This window comes from Leucoraja erinacea, chromosome 20, assembly GCF_028641065.1.
Source record: "Leucoraja erinacea ecotype New England chromosome 20, Leri_hhj_1, whole genome shotgun sequence".
Taxonomy (NCBI): domain Eukaryota; kingdom Metazoa; phylum Chordata; class Chondrichthyes; order Rajiformes; family Rajidae; genus Leucoraja; species Leucoraja erinaceus.
Window position 1 is genome coordinate 24,404,255 of NC_073396.1, and position 21,455 is coordinate 24,425,709.

The window sequence follows — 21,455 nt, forward strand, 5'->3', positions numbered from 1 at the left end:
ATACGACAGGGGTGTTTTTAAGAAGCTTTGAGATAAGCACATGGATATGCAGGGAATGTAGCAATATGGGTCATATACAGATAGAGGAGATTAGTTTATCTTGGCATCATGTTTGCCACTGATGTTGTGGATTAAAGGGCCTGTTCCTGTGCTGTACTGTTCTCTGCCAGGACCACTAGCATAGTTGGCCTTTAATTGCTTCTTCATTTCTGGGGTAATTTGGCTGGACAGATAAAATGCCAGCATTCCCATGGTGTCTACATCATGTGAATGAGTATGTGTTTAAAAATGCAGACCACCAAATAAATAAAATGTTTTTGGGATTGGAATTGATTTATAAAGGTTTTGTGTACCAATATACAACAAGGATGGGGCAGCACAGTGGCGCAGCATAGAGTTGCTGCCTTACAGCGCCAGAGACCCAGGTTCGATCCTGACTACGGTGCTGTCTGTACGGAGTTTGTACATTCTCCATGTGGCCACTTGGGTTTTCTCCGGGTGCTCCGGTTTCCTCCCACACTCAAAGACGTGCAGATTTGTAGGTTAATTGGCTTTGGCAAAATTGTAAATTGACCCTAGTGTGTTGGATAGCCCTAGTGCACGGGGTGATTGCTGGTCAGTGTGGACTCCCGTGGGGCCTGTTTCCGTGCTGTATCTCTAAAGTACAAAATTTAAAAAGCTTTATTTTGTGTGCTAGTCAGGCAAATAATACCTAACATGAGTATCATGTTTCGCACAAGATTGCAGTTCAATAATACATGTTTTATTGGATTATTTAATCTCAGTTTAAAGATACAACATGGAAATAGGCACTACAGCCCACCGATTCCATTCCAAACATGTGCCAACTCACATGAGTTTTGTGTTATCCCACTTTCTCATCTACTCCCTGCACACTAGGAACTATTTACAGAGACCGATGAACCTACAAACCAGCACATCTTTTGGATGGGGGAGGAGATCAGAGCACCTGGAGGAAACCACCCACACGATCAAAGCTAGAACGTGCAAACTCCACACAGACAGTACCCGAGGTCAGGATTGAGCACAGGTCTCTGGTACTGTGAGCCAGCAGCTCTACCCGCTGCGCCACTGTGCCGCCCCTTTGGATTCCTGAGATGAGAAAAAGCACAGGAAACCGCAAAGATTGGAATCCTGCGCAAATCACAAAATGCTGGAGGAACTCAGCGGGTCAGGCAGCATCTGGGAGAGAAATGGACAGGCGACGTTTCAGGTCGGTACCCTTACATCATCTGTTCATTCCCTTCCCAGTTGTTGCCTGACCTGCCGGGTTCCTCCACCACTGTGTTTAGCTGTGTATAATATCAGGTTAAGTACAAAAGAGAAAATAAATAGAAGTTTGCAAAAAAAATATTGAGTCAAAAACCTCACACCCACAACGCCAACAGCACCTGCCCGAGACAACTTCTAACTGGTATGGGTGTAACTTTGCTCAAAGTATCGACAGATCTCAGGAGACATACTGCAAAACATTTGTAGTCAGCCAAAACTGTTTGAAGATTCAGCAACCTGTGAATTGTCAAGCTGATGCGATCAGATGATAACCGATATTTAAATGACTTCCTTTACGACTTGCAACGAAGATAACATAACTTAAGAACTCAATAGCGCCCCCTGTGTGGCTAAAGTAACATTCATAAACACCAAAGGTACACAAAATTGCTGGAGAAACTCAGCGGGTGCAGCAGCATCTATGGAGCGAAGGAAATAGGCGACGTTTCGGGCCGAAACCCTTCTTCAGACTGATAATCTCAGACTCATAAACACCAAGCCTGCAGCGCTGCCTGAATACTGGAAAGTAGCAGGGAAACAGTAAATCATTTTAAAATCAATTGCTGCTTTACGATTTTAATTGGATGTGTGAAGAAACCGAAGCATTCACAGACAACACATGCGGTCCCAAGGACGGCACAGTGGCACAACGGTAGAGTTGCTGCCTTACAGCGGCAGGGACCCACGTTTGATCCTGAAGTATGGGTGCTGTCTGTACAGAGTTTGTACGTTCTCCCCGTGACTGTGTGGGTTTTCTCTGGGTGCTCCAGCATTGGCTTCGGTAAAAAATTGTCTCTGGTGTGTAGGATAGTGCTAGTGTACGGGGTGATCATTGGTCGGCACAGACTCGGTGGGCCGATGGGTCTGTTTTTGTGCTGTATCTCTAAACTAAACAAAGAAGAATGTACAAACTCCCTACAGAGAGCACCCATAGTCAGGATGGAAACCGGGCCTCTGCCGCTGTAAGGCAGCAACTCTACCGTTGCGCCAGTGTGCCGTCCTTGGGACCGCATGTGTTGTCTGTGAATCCAATTAAAATCGTAAAGCAGCAATTGATTTTAAAATTATTTGTTTGTCTGCTCACATTGTTGAGCTTAAATCTTTCAAATGGGATTATTCAGGGAGATGTCAGATGTACTGAGACTGGGGGTTATGATCTAAAAACCCATTTGAAGGTCAGATCATTTCTGATAGTCCAAAGCAGTTCTGATAGTTCAAGGCGGCACAGTGAATCAGCAGTAGAGCTGTAGCCTCATAGCGCCAGAGAACCAGGTTCAAACCAGACATCAAGTCTGCACAGAGTTGTCACGTTCTCCCTGTGACCATGTGGGTTTTCTCTGGGTGCTTCGGTTTCCTCCCACATTCCCAAAACGTGTGGGTTTGTCGGATAATTGGCTTCTGTAGATTGTCCCTGGATAGAACTAGCATATGGGATGGTTGTGGGTCGGCACGAACCCAGTGGGCCGAAGAGCCTGTTTCCACCCTGTATCTCTAAAACTAAGCAGTATTGAAGGGCCCCCGGGGGTGACATGCTTTAGAAAAACATCAATTGCAGATTGCTGTATGAAGGAACGGCAGATGCTGGTTTAAACCGAAAATAGACACAAAATGCTGGAGGAACTCAGCGGGACAGGCAGCATCCCGGAAGAGAAAGAATGGGTGATGTTTCAGGTCAAGGAAGATTCTGAAGAAGGGTCTCGACCCGAAATGTCACCCACTCCTTCTCTCCAGATATGCTGCCTGTCCCGCTGAGTTACTCCAGCTTTTTGTGTTTAATCACAAACTCCTTGGTGTCTAGGAGTCCTAGAGCATTATCCACCCTATTCAAATATTTCTCTCACATTCAACCTCCTTAAAACGATTATGTCGTTAAACGTGACGAATGCCTGCAACTTTTCTGTCATGTTTACAACTGTACCACAGTGACTAGGCATCGGAAATAATTAAATGGCTGGAAAGTGCCTTGAGGTATCCTGATGTTTATAACAAAATGGCAAAATGTAGGTAATTTCTAAATTGTGTGGAATGAGAGACATTAGCACGAAGGCCCTGAGAGTCCCCACTGTATCTCTCAACTAAATGAATACCATAGTCTAGATTTGATTATGAACCTTCAACACTAAATCAAGGGTATTTCAGGATATAACTTGTAGAATTATAAATGACTAAGTCAAGGTCAGAGCAAAATAGGGCATCACAGAGTGGCACAGTGGCGCTGCTGCTAGAGCTGCTGCCTCACAGTGCCAGTGACCCGGGTTCAATCCTGACCTTGGATTCTGTCTGTACGGAGTTTGTACATTCTCCTTGTGACCGTGTGGGTTTTCTCCTGGTGCTCCGGTTTCCTCCCACATCCTAAAGACGTGCAGGTTTGTGGTTAAATGGCCTCTGTAAATGGACCTAATGTGTAGTGAGCTGATGCGAAAGTGGGATAACATAGAACTAGTGTGAACGGGTGATCGATGGCCAACATGGACCCGGTGGGTCAAAGGCCCTGTGAGACCCCACTGTATCTCTAAACTAAATGAAACTGAACTAAACAGAATTCTCAAGCTAGTTGTCTACAGACTCCAGCCTGTGAATCATATTTCTAGGCTGGTGTTATGAGCTTTTGTGTCCAACAATCTCTATAATACCGACAGCACAAATTAAAATCTTTTGAACAGCTCATCCACCTATTGCTTGGGGCCGTAGGAGAGGCAAACCTGTTGGTTTACAATCTTTCTTGACGCGGGAAAGTCTTTGTGTGGCAAACTGGTGCATTACTTACTTGACCGATATGGAGAAATCACCAGGTGAGCTCTCACTTTCTCGTAATAGAAAAGCCCCAATATATTCTTGTTTCAGGAGTGCTTCTTCCGCTGATGTTCTGGAGATTCTGCCTACATACCAGCTGTTGAGTAAAACAATTGCGTTAAAATCAGTAGAGGAAGGTAATGTTATTTAGGTTTAGCTTTAGATTCATTATTGCCACGTTAATGGTGCAGCGGTAGAGCTGCTGCCTTTCAGCGCCGGAGACCCGGGTTCGATACTGACTACGGGTGCTGTCTGTACGCAGTTTGTAGGTTCTCCCCTTGATCGCATGGGTTTTCCCCAGTTGCTCCAGTTTCCTCCCACACCCCAATGATGTACAGGTTTGTTGGTTAATTGGTAAAGTTATAAAATTGTCCACAGTGTGTAGGTTAGAGTACAGGGTGTTGCTGGTTGGTGCGGATTGGATGGGCCGAAGGGCCTGTTTTCACACTCTATCTTTAAAGTCTCAAGTAAAGTGTAAAGTAAAGGGACAGTGAAAAGCGTTGTCTTGTATGCTATCCCAACAGATCATATATACCATACATGTAACTGTTTAAATGCAGTTATGGATCCAGAACTGTGAATAGTATATAGTTTACAGTACTAATGTAGTGGAGTAAAGTTGATGTAGGTCATCTTTAGACTCTCCCCATTTGGATAATTGTTTGACTTTGTAGAGTGTGAAACAGTTAACGTTTCAAGTTAGAAACATAAGAGACGACAGATGTCGTAATCTGGAGCAAAAAGCAAAACGTTGGGAGGAACTCAATGCATTTGGGTCAGGCAGCGTTTGTGCAAGGCAAAGGCATGATGCTGGGTCTCGACCCGAAACGTGGACTAATCAGACTACCCATGTTCTCCAGAGATGTTGCCTGACCCACTTAGTTACTCCAGCACTGTCATATTTTATAAACCAGCATCTGCAGTTCCTTGTTTCTGCATTCTCCCAGTAAATACTTACTCATGCGGCTTCAATTTAATGTAATTCTTGGGAATAAATCCTTCTATGCCGTATAATTCAGCTTTATACCAATTTGGGTCATCCTCCATGTTCAGCACCTGAAGAAAAGAAAAGAAAAGAAAAATTTATTGCACAAAGCCTTTGTTTCACTAAAGTGCAAGTATAATATATCTGCAGACAATTTCAATTGCTTCTTATATTCAGCCCAGTTTGCAAAGATGAAGGATTTGGGGGAAAAAACCAGCTAACATTGTAGAGAGCTGGTTAAGGGGCTGTCCCACTTGGGCGACCTAATCCGCGAGTTCTGGTGAGTTTGCCCTCGACTCATACTCGCAGCATGGTCGACACAAGGTTGTAGGAGGTCTTTGTAACTCTCCTTCACGCTCTAGAGTAGTCCCCGTGTACTCAAGGCCTCAGCTAGGTCGCGGTGTATGTTTCAACATGCCCGTGAGTGAAAAAAGGTGGCCATGGATACTTTTTTTACTCGTAGGTTTAGTCGTAGTAGGTTGTAGTAGGTCGGCATGTTAGTCGTACGTAATCGAGGGTAGTCGAAGGTAGTCGTAGATAGTCTTCATCATAGTCGAAGGGAGGTCGAAGGAAATCGAAGGAGGTCGTCTTCACTCTCCACAATCGGTGTCCAATTTTCCCGAAGTTAGTTGTAGCTAGCCGAAGCTGGTCTTCAACATAGTCGAAGGAGGTCGAAGGAGGTCTTCTACATAGTCGAAGGAGGTCTTCAACATGACATTTTTTCAAACTCTCCTAAACGCTTTAAATTCGCCAATTAGGCCACCCAAGTGGGACAGCCCCTTTTTTCAGGACCTATACCCATCTCGTTGTCGCAAGAGAGTAAGCAATATCATCAAAGACACCACCCACCCAGCACACAAACTGTTCACCCTCCTACCTTCTGGTAAGCGCTACCGCAGTATGCGGAGCAAAACCACCAGATTCAAAAACAGCTTTTTTCTCTCAGGCCATCAGACTACTCAACACACTTAAGAAAATTCCATGAACAGTACCCAAACAAAGACAACAAACTGTGAAAATAACTTTGGCTCAATGTCTCCAGTACAAAATTTGCACTTTATCTATATTGCACCTTTCATTGTTGCACCCTTTTTAAAATACCTCAAAGTTTTTGCTACATTTTGGCATACTGTGAATATTTTAATATTTTAAATAATGTATGTCTATTGTCTATTTTTATTGGTATGTTGTCTGTCTGTGTTTTTAATATTAGTTGCACATTTGGAGTATGGGGAAACGTAATTTCGATCCTCTGTGTAACTACTGTTGCATAATTGAATTGACAATAAAGTTACTTTGAACTTTGAACTTTGAAGTATCTGAAATGAAGGAATTTGCTATATAACCTACAGATTTGAGGGTCCAGATAACCATCTCTATAATCTTGCGCAGAAATGTTACAACTTCAGATGCTAAATTTAGTTCTAGTTTTTAGAGTTTTAGAGATACAGTGTGGAAACAGGTGCACTACGAGTCCACACTGACCAGCGATCACAATTCACTAGTTCGATCCTACACACAAGGAACAATTTACAGAAGCCAATTATAACTCCAAACCTGCACATCTTTGGGGTGTGGGAGGAAACAATAACGTTAGCAAATTTGCAGATGACACAAAGCTGGGTGGCAGTGTGAACTGTGAGGAGGATGCTATGAGAATGCAGGGTGACTTGGACAGGTTAGGTGAGTGGGCAGATGCATGGCAGATGCAGTTTAATGTGGATAAATGTGAGGTTATCCACTTTGGTAGCAAAAACAGGAAGGCAGATTACTATTTAAATGGTGTCAAGTTGGGAAAAGGGGAAGTACAACGGGATCTGGGGGTCCTTGTTCATCAGTCAATGAAAGTAAGCATGCAGGTACAGCAGGCAGTGAAGAAAGCGAATGGCCCTTATAACAAGAGAAGTTGAATATACTGTAGGAGCAAAGATGTCCTACTTCTGCAGCTGTATAGGGCCCTAGTGAGACCACACCTGGATTGTTGTGTGCAATTTTGGTATTGAGGGAATGCAGCGTAGGTTTACCAGGTTAATTCCCGGGATGACGGGACCATCATATGCTGAGAGAATGCTGCGGTTAGGCTTGTATACTTTGGAGTTTAGAAGGATAAGAGGGAATCTTATTGAAACATATAAGATTATTAAGGGTTTGGACATATTAGAGGCAGAAAACATGTTCCCGATGTTGGGAGAGTCCAGAACCAGGGGTCACAGTTTAAGAATAAGGGGTAAGCCATTTAGAACGAAGACGAGGAAACACTTTTTCTCACAGAGAGTGGTGAATCTGTGGAATTCTCTGCCTCAGAGGGCGGTGGAGGCCGGTTCTCTGGATACTTTCAAGAGAGAGCAAGATAAGGCTCTTAAAGATAGTGGAGTCAGAGGATATGGGGAGAAGGCAGTAATGTGGTACTGATTGTGGATGATCAGCTATGATCACATTGAATGGCGGTGCTGGCTCAAAGAGCCGAATGGCCTACTCCTGCACCTATTGTCTATTGTCTAGTGTCTAAACCGGAGCACCTGGAGAAAACCCGTACGGTCACAGAGAGAACGAACAAACTCCGCACAGACAGCACTCGTAGTCAAGATCAAACTCAGGTCTCTGGCAACTCTACCGCTGCCCTACTGTGCTACCCTAAATCTAGATGAACATCTTTTTTAATTTTCTAAATTAGGCAGAGATCTTAAGTTGTGGGTAGATTATAACTATGGTCTAGAGTCTTCCCTTGTTTAAAATCTTGTGGTAAATCAAATATTAAATCTTTCCAGTCTGAAGAAGGGACCCTACCCAAAACATCACCTATCCATTGAATTACTCTCGCACTCGATATCTTTTTTTTGTAAACCAACATCTGCAGTTCCTTGTTTCTACAGAAATGCTAAATGGTAGTTTTCTGGTTACTTGCTGGATTTTAACCTTTAGACCAAAACTCTGAACAAAATTGGTTCAAGAACTACACATGGAAAGCACAATGCATATTAATATCAGCTAATAAACTGGAGACAAATGAAAATATCAGATTACACAAAGCAATGCAAGTGTGTCAAGAATCATGGAAGATAGAAAAGTTACAGCATATGAACAAGCCTTTTGGCCCACAATATCTGTACTGAACATGATGCCAAGCTAAACTGATCCCATCTGCCTGCACATGGGATCTATACCCCTCCATTTCTTGCACATCTATGTGCCCATCTAAAAGTATCTTAAATCCCCCTGTCGTATATCTGCCCCCACCCCACCACGGCAGTGCAGTGCGTTCCAGACACCCACCACACTTTTGTAAAAAAACCTGCCCCGCACATATTTAAACTTTGCCCCATTCTCCAAAGATTTCCCATCTAACCAGCCATTTCCAGCTGAGAAAATCTTTCTAAATGCCTACCCTATCTACGCCTCCCATAATTTTGGACACTTCTATCAGGTCTCCCCTCAGCCTCCAACGCTTCAGAACAAACAATCCACATTTGTCCAACCTCTCTTATAGATTATACCCTCTAATCCAGGTAGCAATGTGGTAAACTTCATCTACACACTTTCCTAAGCCTCCACATCCTTCCAGTAATGGGGCGACCAAAACTGTACGCAATCCTCCAATGCAGCCTAACCAAAGTCCTATAAACACGCATCATGGCTTCCTGACTCTTATACTCAATGCCTTGACATGTATGCCTTTTTTACTACTGTGTTGCCACTTTAAGGGAGCAATGGACTTGGACCACAAGATTCCTATGTACATTAATACTTTTCAGCGTGTTTCCATTAACTGTGTACTTTCCCCTAACAACCACCACCCACAATATGTAGCTGGTCCCCTCAAACCTAAGGTCTCCACTCATCCCAGTTCTGCAATACTTCCACACCTTTGCTGCCATTCCAAGCTGACACTCCTTTCATGATATCCCACTTTTGCACCAATTCCCTACACACTAGAGGCATTTTACAGAGGCCAAATAACCCACAAACTCGCACATCTTTGGGAGGTGGGAGGAAACCAGAGCATCTGAGGTCACAGGGAGAATGTACAACTCCACACAGACAGCATCTGAGTTCAGGATTGAACCTGGGTCTTTGGTGCTGTGAGGCTGTGCCACCCTAAAGAAACTTCTTTATCCCGATGGTGGTGAACTTTGGAATGTATGTCTTCCAGGAGGTTTGTGGAGGTGTAGTGTTGTTGATGGTTATTTGGATATTAACGGAATCAAGGAATACGGGGTTACTGTGGGAAAGTGGCAGGAAGGTATATTAAAATAGCCATCACCTTATTGAATATTAAACTAGACAAGAAGGACTAGGTGGCCTGATCCTACGCCCTACATTTGTAAGCTCCTGGGTGCAGGTCCACTGATTTTCCAGCAACCTTGGTTCCATAGCCTTTTGGATTATCTGTTTTGCCAGACCAACAGAGGTCACTGCCACCGAGGAGTCCAACGGTACTGGAACAGTCCGCAAAGACCACCGGAAGGCCGAGATACCGGCTCGTAATGTTGGCTGCGGAAGTCAACTTTGGAAACAGATCTGCCGGCTCCAGCCGCAGGGGGCAAATTCGACCCATCGATCAGTTGTAGAAGTCCCGATGAGGTCAAGATCGGCCGCCTCACCCGGCATAGGCGCCACATTATCAGGTCGAGATTTCAAGAGCGCTCTCGTAATTTTGCCCGGATTAAAGAAGGGTGCCGAGCCACCGGTTGAGGGAAAATTGGTGGTGGACCTGTATTGTAAGCTCATTCAGCTCCATCTGGGAATCTAAACCTTGAATGAGTGCTTCCTGGTTGGTGACTGCTGGTTGCCATCTCTTGCCTAACTACAACATCACGTCTCGAATCTCCCAGTGGAAGAAGCAAGTCTGGCCGTTGGCTTCCCGGTATTGACGTACAGTTCTCGAGATTCCCACTGTCTTTGACAATGCCTGCCACTTTCTGGAGCTACACATGGAAAATGGTGGCTCACTAGGGAATTAACAACCAGAGGACATCAGTTCAAGGTGAGGAGGGAAAGATTTAATAGGAACCCGAGGGTTAACCTTGCCACACAAAGGGTGGTGGGTATATTAAATTCTAATTAACTTAATGGAAATGGCAGAGATTTATCTAATCTCATCCCATCTGCCTGTACATGTTCCAGGCTCTTACAAGGCTCTGTGTAAAATAATTGCCACGTAAAGCTCCTTCAAACTTCCCTACTTCTGTAAATTGCCCCCAGTGTGCAGGATGTAAAATTAGGATAACATAGAACTAGTGATTTATGGTCGGTGTAGGCTCAGTATGCCGAAGGGCATGTTCCCACGCTGTATTTGCATTTTCAACTATTTCCATGCTAATTTAAACTTTTTCGAGTACCTTATGTGTTGTGACTGTTAGCAGACCAATTTCCCTCCGGGGATGAATTAAGTTTTATTGTATCGTATCGTATCTCAAAACTAAACTATACTAAGACACCTATCCGCGTCCTCCAGAGATGCTGCCTGACTCACTGAGTTACTCCAGTACCTTGTATCTCCAGATTATTTTTCGTCATTTAATGCATTGTAGTTTATTGAATTTTTTTAAGAGGTTACTAGGGAAATTGACGAGGGTAAAGCAGTGGATGTTGTCTATATGGACTTTAGTAAGGCCTTTGACAAGGTTCCTCATGGAAGGTTGGTTAAGAAGGTTCAACTGTTGGGTATAATTGCAGGAGTAGCAAGATGGATTCAACAGTGGCTGAATGGGAGAAGCCAGAGGGTAATGGTGGATGGTTGTTTGTCAGGTTGGAGGCAGGTGACTAGTGGGGTGCCTCAGGGATCGGTGTTGGGTCCTTTGTTGTTTGTCATGTACATCAATGATCTGGATGAAGGTGTGGTAAATTGGATTAGTAAGTATGCAGATGATACCAAGATAGGGGGTGTTGTGGATAATGAAGAGGATTTCCAAAGTCTATTGAGAGATTTAGGCCATTTGGAAGAATGGGCTGAAAGATGGCAGATGGAGTTTAATGCTGATAAATGTGAGGTGCTACACCTTGGCAGGACAAATCAAAATAGGACGTACATGGTAGGGAATTGAAGAATACAGTTGAACAGAGGGGTCTGGGAATAACCATGCATAGTTCCTTGAAGGTGGAATCTCATATAGATAGGTTGGTAAAGAAAGCTTTTGGTATACTAGCCTTTATAAATCAGAGCATTGAGTATAGAAGCTGGGATGTAATGTTAAAATTGTACAAGGCATTGGTGAGACCAAATCTGGAGTATGGTGTACAATTTTGGTTGCCCAATTATAGGAAGGATGTCAACAAAATAGAGAGAGTACAGAGGAGATTTACTAGAAGGTTGCCTGGGTTTCAACAACTAAGTTACAGAGAAAGGTTGAATAAGTTAGGTCTTTATTCTCTGGAACGCAGAAGGTTAAGAAGGGACTTGATAGACGTCTTTAAAATGATGAGATGGATAGACAGAGTTGATGTGGATCAGCTTTTCCCTTTGAGAATAGGGAAGATTCAAACAAGAGGACATAACTTCAGAATTAAGGGACAGAAGTTTAGGGGTAACATGAGGGGGAACTTCTTTACTCAGAGAGTGGTAGCGGTGTGGAATGAGCTTCCAGTGGAAGTGGTGGAGGCAGGTTCGTTGGTATCATTTAAAAATAAATTGGATAGGCATATGGATGAGAAGGGAATGGAGGGTTATGGTATGAGTGTAGGCAGGTGGGACTAAGGGAAAATAATTGTTCGGCATGGACTTGTAGGGCCGAGATGGCCTGTTTCCGTGCTGTAATTGTTATATGGTTATATGGTTATTGAATGCAAATTGACTGCCACATTTACTTCTTTATAAATGACTGCACTCTATAAATAGTTTTCTGTGAGAACCATGGCAAATATATAAATGAATGAAAAATTTATTTTCTGCTGGGGTGTAAAGATGGATCTCCAATTCTTGGGTATGTCATGGTCATCCTGTGTAAGTTGCTACGTACAGTTATTGCCGATTGAATGAGAAAGACCATTTTGGATGAGATAGCGGGATGAAAGAGTGCCTAGAAAACTGTCCCCAACAAATTGCTTGATTTCTTTTACTTTTCTTATGATAGAATTTGACTGGGAGGCATGGTGGTGCAGCGTTGGAGCTACTGCCTTACAGCGGCAGAGACCCGGGTTCGATCCTGACAATGGATGCTTGTCTGTACGGAATTTGTACGTTCTCCCCATAACCTGCATGGGTTTTCTCCGAGATCTTCGCATTCCTCCCACACTCCAAAGACAAAAAGGTTTGTTGGTTAATTGGCTTGGTATAAGTGTAAAAACATTGTTCCTAGTGTGTGTATGGTAATGTGAATGTGCGGGGATCGCTGGTCGGTGTGGACTGTTTCCGAAGGGCCTGTTTCCGTGCTATATCCCTAAACTAAACTAAACTAAACTAAACTCGGCTGTGTGTATTTTCACTATCTGAAATGTAATTTCCATTTGAATGTAAAATACCTTGCGGCAGCACAGTGGCGCAGCTGGTAGAGCTGTTTCCTCACAGCACCAGAGACTCGGGTTTGATCGGACTTAAAACTTTAGACTTTCAACTTTAGAGATACAGCATGGCCCACACCGACCAGCAATCACCCACGTACACCCCTACATCCCAGGGACAATTTACAATTTTTTTTACCAAAGCCAATTTAACTACAATCCTGTTCGTCTTTGGAGTGTGGGAGGAAACCAGAGCACACAGAGAAAGCCCACGCAGCCACAGGGAGAACATACAAACTCCGTACAAACAGCACCCATATTCAAAATCAAACCCGGGTCTCTAGCGCTGTCAGGCAGCAACTCTACCGCTGTGCTACTGTTCCCCCCTCGGGTGCTGTGTGTGTGTGGAGTTTGCACATTCGCCCTGTGACTGCACAGGTTCCTCCAGGCGTTCCGTTTTCCTACCACGTCTCAAAGAATGTGTGGGTTTTAGATTAATTGGCCTCTACTGTGTAGGGAATGGATGAGAAAGTGGGATAACACAGAACTAGTGTGAACGGGTGATCGATGGTCAGAATGCATTCGGTAGGCCGAAAGGCCTGCTTCCATGTGCGTTTATAAACTCTCTAAACTCTCCTTGGCTATGATTATCCTGACTGTGGATGTTATCTGAAGGGAGTTTGAAAGTTATCTCTGTGATTGCACACCTCTTTCCCACTTCCTAAAGATATTAAAGTAGGATAACATAGAACTACTGTGAACTGGTGATCGATGGTTGGCATGGACTCAGTGGACCGTAGGGCCTGGTTGCATGCTAAACCCAAGTGACTAAACTAAACCTATGAGCAAACAACTTTGGCACCTGCCAAAGCCTCTTGCAGTTAATATAGTGAAAGAAAAGACTCCAACTCACATCTCCTTCTCAGATACAATGTGTAGGAAGGAACTGTAGATGCTGGTTTACACCAAAGATAGACACAAAATGCTGGAGTCTGGGGGTCTGGCAGCATCTCTGGAGAAAAGTAATAGGTGATATTTCGGTTTGAGACCCTTCTTTGGACTGAGACTCTCTCAGTCTGAAGAAGCATTTTGACCGAAAACGTCACCTATTCCTTTTCTCCAGAGATGCTGCCTGACCTGCTGAGTTACTCCAGCATTTTGTGTCTTTCTCATTCTCAGATACCACAGCCTTGCTTGGCACATGGAAGGGCAATATGGAAACTGTGTATAATTGGATCACAGAGGTTGAGTTTTGAGGCTTGGACTTTTTTTAGGATTTAAAAAAATGTTTTTTAAAATAACGCTTTGGTGTGAGTGCAATGGGGAGCGGTGGCAGACTAATTTTAAGTGAGCGAGCAGAAGGAAAAGTTACCTTCAAAACCATCTTGGTGAGGCGCTGCCATCTATCATCAAGGATGCCCACCATCTGGGCCGTGCTCTCTTTTCGCTGCTACCGTTGGGCAGGAGGTACAGAAGCCTGAAGTCTCACACCAACAAGGAACAGGGAACAGCTACTTTCCTCCAACCATCTGGTTCTTAAACTGACCTGCACAACCCTAATCCCACCTCAGCAACCGAACACTACGAACCATCTCTTGCAATGCCAGTGACATTTCCATTGTATCTTTGCACTAATTTCTTCTTTTTGCAGTATTTTTTCTTTTCACTGCCTTGTATCATTTAGTTGTAATTATGTTCTTATGTGTTGGCTGACTCCACATGTTTATATTGCAATTTTCTTTGTATCTGTATATCACCATACTCTGCATTTGACAGTAAATTCGACTTGACTTGTAATTAAATATATTACACATTTTCCCCATTAAATATTTTCATGAGATTACCAATTAGTTGAAAATTTCATGTAATTTTTATTTTGTACATTTTTGTACAACCCACCAGTAGATTTTATGATTGATTATTTAATTAGATTCCACGCGCTTTCTCATTTAGTTTAATCTCATTTAAACAAGTATTAATCTCAGAATTTATGGCAATGATAAATTTAAACCCCCTCTCAAACAATGAAGTACTTTATTTTTGCAGGTTAATTTTTCACTTGCTAAATCTACTAGGTGTGCCAATTTAACCAAAATCGAATTAAAAGCTTTTGATTAATATGTACAAGATCATGAGTGGAATAGATCGGGTAAAAGCCTTTTACCCAGAATAGGGGAATCAAGAACCAGAGGACATAGGTTTAAGGTGAGGTGAGGAATTTAATAGGAATCTGAAGGGCAACCTTTTTCACACCATGGATGGTAGGTGTATGGAACGAGCTGCCGGAGGAGGTAGTTGAGGCAGGTGCTATGGCAATGTTTAAGAAACATTTAGACAAGTACATGGATAGGACAGGTTTAGAGGGATATGGGCCAAACATAGGCAGGTGGGATGAGATGGGGCATGCTGGTTGGTGTGGGCAAGTTGGCCTAAGGGCCTGTTTCCATGCTGTTTGACTCCATGTTTATGAATGGCATTTATTATAACACACAGTTTTGATATTCCTTTCTACAGCCAAATCTCTAGAAATAAAGTTTCTATAAATGTGAAACTCGAGATGGGATATAGGCCACACAATTCTTGCAATAGCAGACCTATTAAACACTCAATAGGTCCAAATAGTTTGTATCTGTAATGTGTTGGAAACAAGGAACTGTAGATGCTGGTGTACAAAAAAATGACACAAAGTGCTGGAGTAACTCAGCGGGTCAAGCAGCATCCCTGGAGAACCAAAGATAGGTGACGTTTGGGTCGAGATCCTTCTTCAGACCGCATGGATTAGATGGGTTTATACAATGCAGCACTTTCTCACTGAAGGCCATTCTAAACCTTTGTGCTAGAATCTAACTTAGGCCCAAGAAACCACTGCGTGCATTTTCAGTTTGAAGAAGGGTCCTGACCTGAAACGTCATCTGTCCATGTTCTCCAGAGATGCAGCCTGACCCGCTGAGTTTAGCTTAGTTTAGAGATAGAGCGTGTAAACAGGCCTATTGGCCCTCCGAGTCCAACGATCACACGTACACCAGCTCTAGCCTACACACTGGGGACAATCTACATAGTCTAATTAACCTACAAACCCGCACATCTGTGGAATGTGGGAGGAATCCGGAGCACCCAGAGAAAACCCATGTGGCCACAGGGAGAACGTGCAAACTCAGTACAGACAGCCCCCTTTGTCAGGATCGAACCAGGGTCTCCGACGCTGTAAGGCAGCAACTCTACCGCTGCACCACTTTTCCCAGTTACTCCAGCACTTTGTGTCTTTTTTTTAAAATCAGTAAATACCTTTTTCATTTAAAACCCTCAGGAAGTCTTCAGTGTAGTTGTGGCATTGAATCTGATAAATGTGAATGGTAATTCACGAATCCCACAGAACAACATGTGACAGGCAAAACAATTAACCTGGAGTTTTCAACAAGATGCAGCTTTGAAATATACAGAGGTGGGTGATGTTGAAGCAATTGAGAAGAAGATGGTGCAGTTTTGAAATTGGAGCTAGGTTTTGTTTGGTGTAGGGTGCTTGGAATAAATTATTTGCATAAAGTGAAGATCTATACTCCCTAGGTGAGGTCTGCAGCATGATTTTACTGAGACGTGCAAAACACAACGAATTTTACTGTATCTAGGTACATGTGCCAATAAATTATCATTAATTCATTCATTGAAATGTCTTAGAGAGGGAGGTGGGGATGGATCAATTGGTAGTTTTAAAACCGAGATCTATTTGTGGGATGGACAAGGGACTTACTGATATGGAACAAGCAAAGTGAATGGACAGGCCAACCATGCTTTTGTTAAATGGCGCTTGAAGGCTCGAAGGCTTGAAGGTTTCAATCTGTTACTTAAGAATGCACCTCGGTTTAAACCAGCATCTGCCGTTCCTTCCTACACTTAAGAAAGCACGTCGTGCTAAAGATGAACCGGAGAGTGAATGGGAGAATGCAGTGCTGTTTGAAACAGTGCTCGAGATGGATGCTGCGTTTGTACTTACCTTCAGGGTATCTGCCTTGTTGAAGCTCAGCTCGTCTGTGGCCGACGCCACAAAATTGTACAAGGCGACAGCTTCCATGGTAGCGGCTGACGGGAAGATCACCTCTGTCTCCCCTTTGCCCCGCTGTTCCAGGCCAGGGAGACGAAGCTGCTACTCCAGGTAACGGTGACAAACTGCAGGTCCCCTTGCCACTAATCTCCGTCCTTCACTTCTGCCTGCCTTCCGAGGCAGAGCCTTTTAAGTTTCAATGAGGCTGTGTTCCTGTACGAAGGAGGACGGGCTGTAACTACACACAGTGTCTGAACATCACTCGAGTGTGAAATGCATTTCCGTCAGCTGCATCTGTAAAGGGGATCTCTCTCTCTCTCTCTCTCTCTCTCTCTCTCTCTCAATCTTTACTGCATTCAAATGCAGCATCTATGACAGGAAGCTTCAGACTCATTATCGTGCAAGCATTCATCAGGGGGCTTCTGATTTTATGATTCCCCTCTCATTAGAAGCTGCCCTGGTGTGTTGTTCTTTATCAGTCGTTAGAATTTGATTAGCTTGTGCATTGACAAATTCTACCGCACCTCCCTGAGGTGAGAGTATTTGTATTCAATCTGCCTGCAATCTAAGACCTATCAGGACACCATCCTTCCTGTGTGAACCTAATAAGGAGCTGGCAAATTATTCAATAGTCACAAATTTCACACCAGCCTAGTTCCGCGTATCTAATATAAAACACACATACTGCATGTGCATGTGTAGACATTATCTGCACGCATCTATGTACCTATGCAAATATGTTTCCATATCTGCACCTGTGTTTGGAGCCCTAGTGTCATACAGTATGTTAAACAGGCCCTTCAGCCCAACATGCCCATGCCGACTAAGATGCCCTGTCTATGCTAGTCCCACCTGTCCACGTTTGGCCATATGTACGTTTTGTATGTCAAACTCGAGGCTCCCGACCACGGGAGAACAAAGAAGGGAAGAGATTTGAACTATTTTTTTCCCGCCTTCCTTCACAGTGGGGAATGTGCAAGAGTCACTGTGGTGGATGTTTATGTTAAAATGTATTTTGTGTGTTCCGTTCCTTTATATTTGTATGACTGACTTGGTAAATGAAATTCCTCATATATGTCTCAAAACATACTTGGCTAGTAAAGTATTATTGTGATTGTGATTGATTGAATGTGATTGTATGGGATCAATATTGTAATCTCCAAATGTAGGTGACCCCGACAACACCTTCCCCCCTTCCCTTTGACCCCCCCCTTTCTATCCCCCCCACCCACCCCTCTGTGCCCCACCAGGACTCAAGCCTATTTCTCCCCTATTGTGCCCCTCATGTTCTTCAACTCTTTCTACATGTCCTTGTTCATCAGAGGAGCCTATAACTGGCGCCTACAGGGTGCAGCACGGTGACGCAGCGGTAGAATTACTGCCTCACATCGCCAGAGACTCAGGTTCAATCCTGACCACAGGTGCTGGCCGTATTGAGTTTGTACGTTCTCCCTGTGACCTCGTGGGTTTTCTACGGGTGCTCTGGTTTCCTCTCACATACCAACGATGTACAGGTTTGTAGTTTAATTGGCTTAAGTAAAGATTGTAAATTGTCCTTACTGTGTTGGATAGTGCTAGCGTACGGGGCGATCGCTGGTCGGCGCAGTCGGTGGGCCGAAGGGCACTGTTTCCGCGTTGTATCTCGAAACTGAACTAAACCAAACTGATAGAAGGGACCTCCTGAGTGTGAGCTGTGGCTTCTTCCGCCCGAGGCCCAGTCACTGCTCGTGACATTCTCCACCTCGCAGCTGTGAGGCCACAAAAGGTCAGAGTAACCACAGGTACCTCACGAGAGATGAAGGAGAGCCAGGCTGGGTCCAGGGCGATCCAACCCATTGTGATCATTCAGTGCCAATTGAGCACAATGTGTTTCGTTCTGGCTGGTAGATCTTCTGCCTCACAGCTCGATCCAGGCTCGATCATGACCGCGGGTGCTGTCTGTGTGGTGTTTGCACGCTCTCCTGTGAACGTATGGGTTTCCACCGGGTGCTCCAGTTTCCTACGGACCCACAAGGTCACAGGGAGAAGGTACAAACTTGGTACAGACAGCACCCGTGGTTAGGATCGAACCGGGGTCTCTGGAGCTGTAAGGCAGCAACTCTACTGCTGGATCACTCTGCCGCCCATTCCATAATCCCACTGACCATGTCTGCTGTGAATACTTTTACCCGGTTGAGTTAGCTCATAGCAAACTGGGGGGTGGGGGGGGGGGGGGGGGGAATCTCTCATATATTCTGTAAAGATAGTGCTGTTGGCTTTCTGCATGAAGATAGCTATTGTCAGCACTGGCAGCAAGGACTCAGTGTGCATTCAAGGCTTCATTTCGCCAAATATTTCCACTTGCTCCACTAGGGCCTGCTGGATCTCGCGGTCTCTAACCATTTTAATTCCCCTTCACATTCACCTACTGACCTTCATGTCCTGGACTTCTCCATTGCCAGAGTGAGGCCACATACAAACTAGAGAAACAGCACCTCATATTCCGCTTGGGTAGCTTACAACTCAACTATGAACATTGAATTGTCCAAATTTAGGTAAGTAACCTACAAACACCTAACCCCATACCTCCTCTTCTTTCCATGTGTACCGAGGTACAGTGAAATGATCGTTACCCAGTCAGCGGAAAGACTATACATGATAGCAAATGACCAGTCCACCGTGTACAGATACGAGATAAAGGGAATAACATGGTGCAAGATATATAGTCCAATAAAGTCGGAAAAAAGATAGCCTGAGGGTCTCCAATGAGATAGAAGGTACCTCAGGACCGCTTTCTTGTAGTTGATAGGATGATTTAGTTAACAGCTGGGAAGAAACTGTTCCTGAAACTGGTGTGTATTTTCACACTTCTGTACCTTTTGCCTGATGGGAGGGGGGGGAAGAGGGAGTGACCAGGGTGAAAATCATCCTTGATTATGCTTGTGGCTAATTAACCTACAAACCCGCCGTCATTGGGATGTGGGAGGAAACGGAGGAAACTCATTTATTTTCGTAATTAAATTAAATTTTGTTCAAGTAAAAAATACGTACAATCCTGGAACTGTGCAAAAAATTATTCCGACATTCTCAGAGGTTATACATGCATTCAATAATGTTTACACAAATCACGCAGTTTTACACAGAAAGCTGGAGTAACTCAGTGGGACAGGCAGTATCTCTGGAGAGAAGGAATGGGTGACGTTTCAGGTCGAGACCCTTCTCCAGCTTTATGTGTCCCGTTGAGTTACTCCAACTTTTTGTGTCTATCTTTGGTTTAAACCAACATCTGCAGTTCCTTCCTACACCTCACGCTGTTTTACCCCACATGTGGCACCCTGGCGTGAAATCCTTTCCCTTATTTTGAGGGGCGTCTCCACCACACCCTGCCACCTAATATCCAGCACCTGATCTGTGGTCAATGCATTTCGTTGTCTCTGTACTGTACACTGACAATGACAATTAAAATTGAATCTGAATCTGAAATTGAATCTGATCTGGTCCTCCCACACAGATCAGGCCTTGGCCTTGGCTGCACCGAGCTTCAGTGCGTCCCTCAGCACGTACTCCCCCAGTCTGAAGGGGGCCAGCCGGCAATATTCCCTGATGGACATCTCGCTCTGCTAGAAAGAAACTCATGTGGTCACAGGGAGAACATGCAAACTCCTCACAGTTAGCACCCGATGTGAGGATTGAACCCGGCTCCAACAGGTGCACCACTGTGCTGCCCTAAGTTTTCAGTGCACATTCAAGCACTCAGCATTGATTGACATTGGTTTGAAGCAGTCATTCAGGCTACTGGTAAAGGGAAATCTCACTGATAAATATCAAGGAAGTTAATTTGCAGAAGCAATCATACTTAACAGTTGTGCATGCAAATATTAGCACCTGAACAAAATACATATTATCATGCATTTTGGGTCTATATACATATTATGAAAACAGCTTCATGTTTATTTTTATGTTTTCAGGATTTGAAACACAGAGTGCAATATTGAATTTACATTTAGGGGAATTCCAGAACCAATCTTCAGTTCCGTACCTTGAACCAGAATGTCTCCCTTTCACTTGGTACCATCATCCATAGAGTAATTCAAAGTGGAAATTTGCCCACGCTGACCAACACGCCCCATCTACAACAGTCTGGGTTTTCTCTGGATGCTCCGTAGAGAGATAAGTGCTCTCTCATTCTCACTCTCTCTCTATCTATCTATCTATCTATCTATCTATCTATCTATCTATCTATCTATCTATCTATCTATCTATCTATCTATCTATCTTTCTCTCCTCAGTAGCTCTTTGACATGGAATATTTTCAGCAGTTTTTATTTTTGAATTAACTTTTCAATCTTCCACTGCTGAAGAAAATGCACTGCTGAAGAACCTGCCTTCCCCTAGGGGAGAGGTGGGGACTTAACAACCGCCAGTGTTATTCCTCTGTTTACCTCCGTCATCTTCAATTCACAATGCTTCAACCAATCACTGGATGCAAAGCTGATTCTTCAAGCTATTTCATTTTCGTAGGATACAGTGCTGGAGTAAGTCTGCAGGTCAGGCAGCAAATAGGAAAATGACAGAAAGTGCTGGAGTAACTCACCAAGTTATCGCTGGAGAACAAGGATAGGTGACATTTCAGGTCGAGACCCATCTTATGAAGAAGGATCGCGACCCGAAACATCACCTATCCATGTTCTGAAGAAGGGTTACGACCCAAAATGTCACCTATCCATGTTATCACATACGCTGCCTGACCCACTGAGTTACTCTAACATTTTGTGTCCTTTTGTGTATTAACCAGCATCTGTGGTTCTTTGTTTCTACTCTTCCATCCTCCCTTTGATTTTCACAGTGGGATATGCAAAGAGAAGGTGAAATTAACATTATATTGTCTGTCAATGTTGGCACTCTTACCTGTGACCCAGTGGTCCTGGG

The 21,455-nt window shown here is 44.0% G+C and overlaps 1 protein-coding gene and 1 long non-coding RNA gene across 2 annotated transcripts in view; one reads left to right on the top strand and one right to left on the bottom strand.

Annotated features, from left to right (window-relative positions):
- Positions 1 to 21,455, bottom strand: part of LOC129706979 (GRB2-related adapter protein-like) — a 116,085-nt gene that overhangs the window by 18,858 nt on the left and 75,772 nt on the right. Inside the window, exons 2-4 of the mRNA XM_055651681.1 lie at positions 16,500 to 16,760; positions 5,045 to 5,142; positions 4,061 to 4,183 (exon numbers count right to left, since the gene is read on the bottom strand). Coding sequence (XP_055507656.1) covers positions 4,061 to 4,183; positions 5,045 to 5,142; positions 16,500 to 16,577 — 299 coding nt within the window. The 5' untranslated portion in view covers positions 16,578 to 16,760. The remainder of the gene's footprint in view (positions 1 to 4,060; positions 4,184 to 5,044; positions 5,143 to 16,499; positions 16,761 to 21,455) is intronic.
- LOC129706980 (uncharacterized) lies at positions 2,770 to 16,490 on the top strand. The gene is made up of 3 exons (XR_008725124.1): positions 2,770 to 4,085; positions 12,142 to 12,318; positions 15,816 to 16,490. It is a non-coding gene; the product is annotated as an uncharacterized LOC129706980 (long non-coding RNA).